The 8,070-nt window shown below is 39.7% G+C and overlaps 1 protein-coding gene across 2 annotated transcripts in view; it reads right to left on the reverse strand.

The window, feature by feature from the left end:
- Positions 1 to 8,070, reverse strand: part of mta1 (metastasis associated 1) — a 43,926-nt gene that overhangs the window by 28,312 nt on the left and 7,544 nt on the right. For both annotated transcript variants that reach the window (XM_035674541.1, XM_035674540.1), the window contains exons 2-3: positions 5,276 to 5,343; positions 2,095 to 2,188 (exon numbers count right to left, since the gene is read on the reverse strand). In XM_035674541.1, the coding sequence (XP_035530434.1) occupies positions 2,095 to 2,188; positions 5,276 to 5,343 (162 nt within the window). The remainder of the gene's footprint in view (positions 1 to 2,094; positions 2,189 to 5,275; positions 5,344 to 8,070) is intronic.

Below are 8,070 nucleotides of genomic sequence, written 5' to 3' on the forward strand. Positions count from 1 at the left end.
TCAGGGGAAAATGAGGGAATGGTGCACGACCATTCAAAAATATGACTGGGTTTCTAACGATACAAAGCTTAATGCAAATGGGTGAAGTGTCCCTTTAAGTCAGAGTGGGTCTACTTGATGGACAAACAGGAGGCCGGACAGCACTGGACACCAACAAGAGTGTCTTTTAAGCCTACATACTTTGACCACAAACTGAAATCTCAGTCCAGTTTTGAAATGGACACTATCCTACTATATTTAAGAGTCTTCTCAGGTTCACTGTGTTCCCATATTAATCATTTTACACCACAGCCCTGGCTTCTTTTTTTTTTTTAAATCTTACACCTCTGATCTATTTCACCGTGTAACGAAGTAGAAATCACAGAATCGTATCAGTGCGGCTCAGCGTACTTCAAATGAAATGTGAGTGATTATCAAACAGCGTCTGAAATCTCCAACCCATACATCTTCATCACCATCAAAATTGAGGAAACAATTTTTGAAACTTTCCGAAACAGACGGTCCAGACAAGCATTCCCACTTCACAGAGACATAGGTCAGGTGTGAATAAGAAAGTAATGCAGGGTTTAAACTTCTCTTTTCTAACATTTTCTACACAGCTATCCTCTCCCTTTGCGTGTATACAACTGAGTGCAACATCATAAAGATGAAAGACTGTCCCAAAGTGAGTGTTGTTACGATAGAAGTGCTGTATGATGCATCATGTCTCACCTTCTTCTATGAGGCCTATGCCTAAATCCACAAAAGACTATAAAATAAATACTATATATAACAAAATCCTGATTTTTAGTCCCATGTGAGTTTCTGTCAAAGGGCGGAAATCATGGAGCATCACAAGAGACTCCAAAAGGATTCATTTGTTGATGTTGCCATCTTTGTTCTACTCTTCCTTTTAGCATTTCAAGATAATTAAAAAGACATTTATAATGTGGCTGGTAAAGATGACTAATGACTGCAACAAAATCTGCCAGCATGTGGGTAGTGGGTGGTAGTATTTTCCCACTAAGATTACACTGAAGATGGGTAACTATCAGTTGCCCAAAGTCAGGTCTTCTTCCAAATGATAGTGGTTTTTATTTTCTATAAATCCAATTCAAATACATTTATTTAAAATCTATATCCTCCTCTAAGGAGAGGTTGGCTTGCAGACAGAGTTTACAATCTAGGAAACCAACAAACTGTAACATGTTAGCGTATAAATGTAAGATGATAAGAACAGAGAAGTCAGTGAAGTCAAAATAAACACTTTTTACAGTGTCAAAAGAGGTGATATCATGTCATGAAAAACAACAAAAAAAGCAAATAGCCTGAAGTGGGGATAAATCCTGTATCCCTCTGCTTTTTTATTCTGTGAATTCAGACAACCAGGACCGGCGGGGAGGTGAGCTCTGGCCTTTAAGCGGCGCACCTTTCTTACATCCGAATTTCTTACCACTAACCATCTTAAACTGACTGTCTCAGTCCTTCTGTATTTCCCCTTTTTTTCTTCCCAGCTTTATGTTTGAATTCATTGTTTGAATGTCCTTCTTTATAAAAAAAACACGCTGGTATCCAGAACATTAAAAAAGGCCACAGAATACGGCTTTAGGTAGAGCCCATTCAAAGTCTGCCAGCTGTTCAAGATACTGCAAAATATGCTCCAAGCTCTGTCGAACAGCACCACATTCAAGTACACGCTACACACCCACGCTTAAACTGGGAAGGCACACACACACACACACACACGAACACACCCCCCCTACACACAGGTGTCGTCATATTGATACACCCAACAGATCGAATGCTATCCGCAATCAGGCCTATCAGAGGAGGGGCTGCAGTCTGGACCACTTCTCTCAGCTTGGCAACAGTGCACAAACTGAATTCAATTTTGTATCATCCCTTGATAAAAATCTGGTGCGCAAACAAGCCAAATAACAAATAGAATAGTATTTTCCATATCAGGGAAATTTAGTTTGACTGGATGTGAAGGCACTACAACTTTGCAGTGGAAAAACAACTGCAGAGGGTTGCCAAAAAGAACAGTTTTAAATCCCGGTTGTGGTGCTTTTTGATGCCTGGTGTTTGCTGGCTGGGTTACGGTCAGTCACTCACTTGCATGTTTGTCTGCCAGGGCGATGAGTGTGCTGGAGATGTCCCTGCGCCGGTAAAAACACACCACTTTGGCCTCCACGTTCCCATTGGCTGTCTGCAAACCAGAGACAATCGGCGTTACCACGGCAACAAGTGGTGCCGCACACAGAGCACCCCACACATGCACGCGCACAAACACACACACACACACACAGATGAAAGACCCATAGATGAGGCTAGTTCTTAACGATGGATGAAAACGCAGTGTGAGACTACAGCAATTCTCCAAAAATCACATTAAGTGTTGCAGTTATCAGGACAGTTTGGCGTGTTTGGGGATTGCCGGTGCAGCCCTAGTATTCGTTTCTTCCTGGTAATACTACACCAGCATGGTGATGTTACATTGTTTTTAAATTAAGAGCTGCATGACATGAAGAAAAAAAAAAAAAAAACAGAGGTCTAGGGCTAATTTAGAAATTGATTAGTAGCTTTTTACTTCTTTTTTTACGCTCTACACATAAAAGAAAATGGAATAATATAGTAGTATAAACTGCAATATTGATGAGCTGTGATACGGTAAAAGTGTTACATATCTTTGGCAATCACATTTGTATGTTATTATAGGCCAAGCATATTGGATTAGGAACTCTCTCATGAATCCTCCAAGCGAGGTGTAATGTGAGGGGGAAATGGATGGAGAGATGGAGAATAAGCAGTCAACATGTCATATTTCTTTACATTGTATAGACACTGAGCCCCGCAGGACTCTCTACTTTTCCCAATCGTGAAATAATTAAAATCCAATTTCCCATATTTCTGTGTTAGACAAACACTACAGTAACAATAAAAAAACATCATTTCCTCATCTGATTGCAAAGTAAAACACTAATAAACTACTACTAAAGGAAGTTTTAAATGAAATGCTGACTGTGTTCACAACTTTTGCTCATTTGTTAGACACATTTATTAGGCAAGTACAGGCAGTTAATCTAGATATGTACAATTAAGTAATATTCTCTTAAGCATTTCCTTAAACCGTTAAAACTGTAAACCTAACTACAGGCCAAGTAGAGCAAATCATGAGGGAGGATAATAGAAGAGGAACTGACCAGTCAGCATTATGGCATGAGTGTGAGTGTAAACAAAGAAAAGGCCCATCTATTACCATGATGCATCAAGGTACAATTTAAACATGCACTACTTAGGCTGCTTTGATTACATTTTAAGTAAGTTAATGTCACGCCTTTTTGTGTGACATTTCAGTAAAACCACAAATCAAACTGACAAAGTAAAAGGAGAATTAAGAGCATAATTCCTTTCAGTATATCTGTTATAAATTCATAAATATTTATGTGTGCATGCCAGTTAAAACTGCAACCCAATTAAAGCAGAACATAACAGAACAAAACAGATATAAGAAGGGAGATGACAGAAGGATGTTAAACAATGAAAAGGTAAAAAAAAAAAAAAAAAGGCATATGTGGTGTGATCACAGGGACGCATCACGGTTCAGTTCAAACATCCTGAAAGTTGATAAGTTTTCTACAAGAATTTCCGTGGCTGATTTTGATGTTTTTGTTAGTGTCACACTTTATTTATATCAGCTCTAAAAGTATAACGCATAGTCAATTAAACAGTAATTAATTGATTTTCTGCTTTTCTTCATCTCGAACGATAATAAAAACTTAATATCTTTAGTTTTGAAGTGTCGGACAAAAGCAGCAACCTCATACTCTTTTCTTTCGCTTTGGGAAATTGTGCAGTGCATTTTTTTTTTTACTACTTTCTTCCACACCAAAAGAGTAATCAAGGAAATAATCAAGGGTAATTGACGATGAAATAATCTTTAGTTTCAGCCTGAGATTTTTTAACCTTTAAATAAAATAATTTATGCATGTTTTTTTTTTTTTTTTTTATTCTTAAGTTTGTGACATTGATCTGGACACAACACTCATACACTTAAGACTACTGGCATTATATACAAACGCTTTCAGGTCAATTAGTTCAACCAAATTCTTCATTTTCTGTGTTTTTCAATAGTTTTGAGTTGCTGTGGGTTGTCAAGATTTTTCCCTACGCTGTTCCATACTTTATAGATGTCTATCTCCACCTTTATGGAGGAGAAAGCCAGAGATCCCCTGAGGAGCAGAGAGACTGACAGTGACAGGCAGAATAGAAGGCTCACTCTGAGCTCTGTGTCAATCACATTAAACAGCCTCCATATTATCCAGCACAGGTCTGGGACAGGGGACAGACAACGGGCACCTGTAACTAGTCTACAGAGACAGGCCTCTTTTTCTGCTTCTTTTCCTGAACAAGGTACAAGATTGGCAGGCTGGGATTTAGCAGACATCATCCAGCAACACCATCATCATACTTAATACAATACTGTTTACTGCTTTCAGTGGAAAGATCAGTGTAAAGGTAGATTATGATGTATTTTTAAACATATCAACAATCATTAATGCTTGATTTACAATTTAAAACATGAAACAGTCAAATAAAAATTGGGCTAAGTTAAAAATCTGTAATGCTGCCACTAACGATTATTGTCATTATTGATTTATCTGCCGATTATTGTCTTCATTTAATCGATTAATCATTTGGCCTATAAAATGTCAGAAAATAATACAAAATAACCTTTAAAATGTCATAAGATCAACAGCCTAAACCCATTTATTGTCATATATGACAAAGAAAATCTGCAAATCCTCACATTTCAGAAGCTGGAACATTTGAACATTTGGTACTTTTAGTTGAAAAATTACGTAAAATATTTAATTGTTTATCAACGAAGTTGCCGATGTTTCTGATACTGATCCTGGGCATCAATATAGAAGAGTATAATACAGTATTGAACAGTCCAGCTTGTATAGTATAAAGCAGCCTTAAGAGTTATGAGAACCCAAAGGGGGCAATAATATATTTTACACTTAAAGGTATTCTACAAAAACTTTATTAACAACCAAATGTAGCTTTTTAATGCTTTACAGGTGCAGTGAAGAACACATAAGGCAGTTAAGATATACGGTCACTAATAAAACTGATCTGTTCAATCTCCGACAAACTGGAAAAGAAGAGGTTTGTAGGGTTGTGACGGCGGCATGAAATCAGATGTACAGCTGTCAGATCTGTGCTGCATTCAAGGGTACAAATTCAACCTCTCTCTCTCTCACACACACACACACAAACACACACTCACCTTGTTCAACTCCTCTATCCTCCTGATCAGCAGTGGGTTACTGGATGAGTTCTCAAAATAAACATAATCTGCGGAGGAAACAGCAAGGAGGAAGAGAAAGAGTGACAGGGGAGAATGGGAAGAGAGCAAAGAGAGATGTCAGTCAGCATCGTGAGGTCATCCAAACGTTCAGGACGATTTCCAGTTGGACCGCGCTATGACAGCATAATTAGTCAACAGGAAAGTGCAACACAGACAGTTTAACTCGATTAGGTTAATTTCATACACAGGAGATCCAGCGTTTACTGACTGAATGAGAGGTTGACGCACCGGTACACTCGCACACATAACAAACCTGGCTCTCCAAACCCTGCATTCAGACTGAAGTCTTGTATTTCCTCATGCTGTCTTTGTCTTATTGCCCCCATTCATCCCCCCACCCTCCCCACCCGTGTGTGTTGTTGTTTGCATGCACGGTGCGTCTGCGTTTGTGTGGGTGTGTATGAGACACTGCACAAGCTTTACCACGCATGTGTGACTTTACGATGCATTCAAACGTGTGTGTGTGTGTGTCTGTGTGCGAGTGTGTGCGAGTGTGTGTGGTTTCTGGCACTGCTCCAGGCCCATTGGAGGCTTAGCTCTCACCAGGATGTCCCCACAGGCCCCAGTCTTGGTAGGGTGCCTGGTCTTAGCCCTGCATGTGTCTTGCTGAGTGCTGTCAGATTATACCCCACACTTGGAAGGTTGCCTGGAGGTGGAGCTATCCTCCCTTCACCCTGAACTTCCCCGCTCCCATCCCCCACACTCCCCCTAGGCCCTCCGTTTTCTTGACCGACTAGGCCAGAGATCACCCGGAAAACTCCGCGAGCGTACCCGTGGTAGGCGCAGACTACTGCTTTTTATGTCCTGCACCTTCCTGTGTCCTCACACTAACTGGTTTAGGCACGTACTCCTCGTGCTCGCACACCCAGGATCTGCACCGACATCCAAATCCATCTTGCATTTCTATGACTGCCAAGAAAAACCCACCTACAAACACTTGAACACTGTTAAAACAACTATCCGTATTGTATCTTGTATTTTCCCAACACTTTGCTGCTCGTCTTCCTGGCATAGATAGCTCCAGAATAGAGACATTGTAAAATACTTAAATAATACAAATATAAAATGACTGATACATGAACTGGCCGCTACTTTGATAGTTGTGAAGTTGTGAAGCAAAACTCCCAAATATTCCCTGTTTACAGCTTCTCAAATGGAAAGAATTCTGGTATCAATCTCAAGAAGATATTCAGTTTATATTGAGATAAAACAGAAAAACAACAAACGGTTACTTTAGAGAAGCTGGACACAGAACAGTTAGCATTATCCTTAAAAACCGTTTAAGAGATTATTAATATGGTTCATTTTCTGCTCATAGACTGATCGACTAATTGTTTTAGCTCTAGACTCGAAGTTTTCTCAAACCTATCTCCTAAGACACGTTTTTAGCTTATAATATCGTGCAAAAATATGTTTTTTAAAGTGGCTAAAAGCTGACAGCAGGAAGGTAAATGATAAAGTAAATTCAATGTAATAACCCCTAATGTTTTGTATGCACTGAACTCCACCCAATGATAATCTGTACAAAGACGTAAGGACGTAACACTTCCTCTTGCGGGTTAACCATAGGAGCAGCAGTAGTTCAGAAAGCATGTAGTGTGTAATTCCTACGACAGCTTTTTCTGGCAACCTCGGACACATATTCACTACTCAACATCACTTTGAGGCGGGGAGAGATCGTCACATCATGCCTGTCTACTCCTCACCCTGTAACAGCTTGTTACTAGACTCCACTGCCACTGTGACATCTTCGTCCTGCTGCTGAATATCAAACAGGCCGACTTGAAATTGAGCGGCACTGAGACAGAAAACGAAAACAAGATATTGGACTTGCTCATTTTCTGAAACACAGGGGAGGCGACAGGCTGGAGGTCAGAGGTCGGAGAAAGTGTTTTGTGACTAGTTTTGTTCACCAGAGTTAGATAAATCTGATTAATCACGTCTGTCACAAGAAAATTAATTGGCTACCGCGTCGATAATCAATAATTTATTTTCAAGCAGAAATGCCAACCACTTGATGCTCCCAGGTTTGGAAATTTTAAGGATTTGCTCCTTTTTCCTCATCTTTTATCCGAGTAAACTGAGCATCTTTGTGTTTTGGAGTATTGTCTTACAAAAACAGCAATTTGTAGACATCACCTCCGGCCTGAACACATCACTTTAATTATGGTAATTATTATTATCCAGAGTGTATTTTTCCCTATTTCTTTCTTTTGTAGATCAAAAAATGAACTGATGAATGAATGTGTAGATAGAAATCAACAAGGCCTGAAGTTAATTCCCACTGGATCTCAGTGAGCGATACTGTACTGCTCTTCTATATGTAAATTAGGACTGCAGCTAACGACCATTTCCATAATCAATTAACCTCATTATCATTAGATTGATTGTTTAATCAGAGAGGGGTCTGAATTTCTTGAATAAAAACCGCCATTTCCCCTGAGTTTAAGGTGATTTCTTCAAATATGAGTCATTGATTAGTCTATAAAATGTGAAAAAAGGTGCCTGTTCCCACGAGCTCAAGGTAATCAAATGGCCTCATTGTTTAAGCATTAATGTGATTGTATGTACTGTAGGGCTGTAACGGTTCTCAAACCGAGACCGAAATCGCGACACAAAAGTCCACAGACACACTCGCTCCCTGGACTGTTGAGCTCTCGTTAAGACAGTGTAACTGCGGCAGTGGCGGCGGCCCGTGGGGTGGTAGCGGTGTA

This window comes from Morone saxatilis, unplaced genomic scaffold (assembly GCF_004916995.1).
Source record: "Morone saxatilis isolate NCDOM2014 unplaced genomic scaffold, NCSU_SB_2.0 Contig3, whole genome shotgun sequence".
Taxonomy (NCBI): domain Eukaryota; kingdom Metazoa; phylum Chordata; class Actinopteri; family Moronidae; genus Morone; species Morone saxatilis.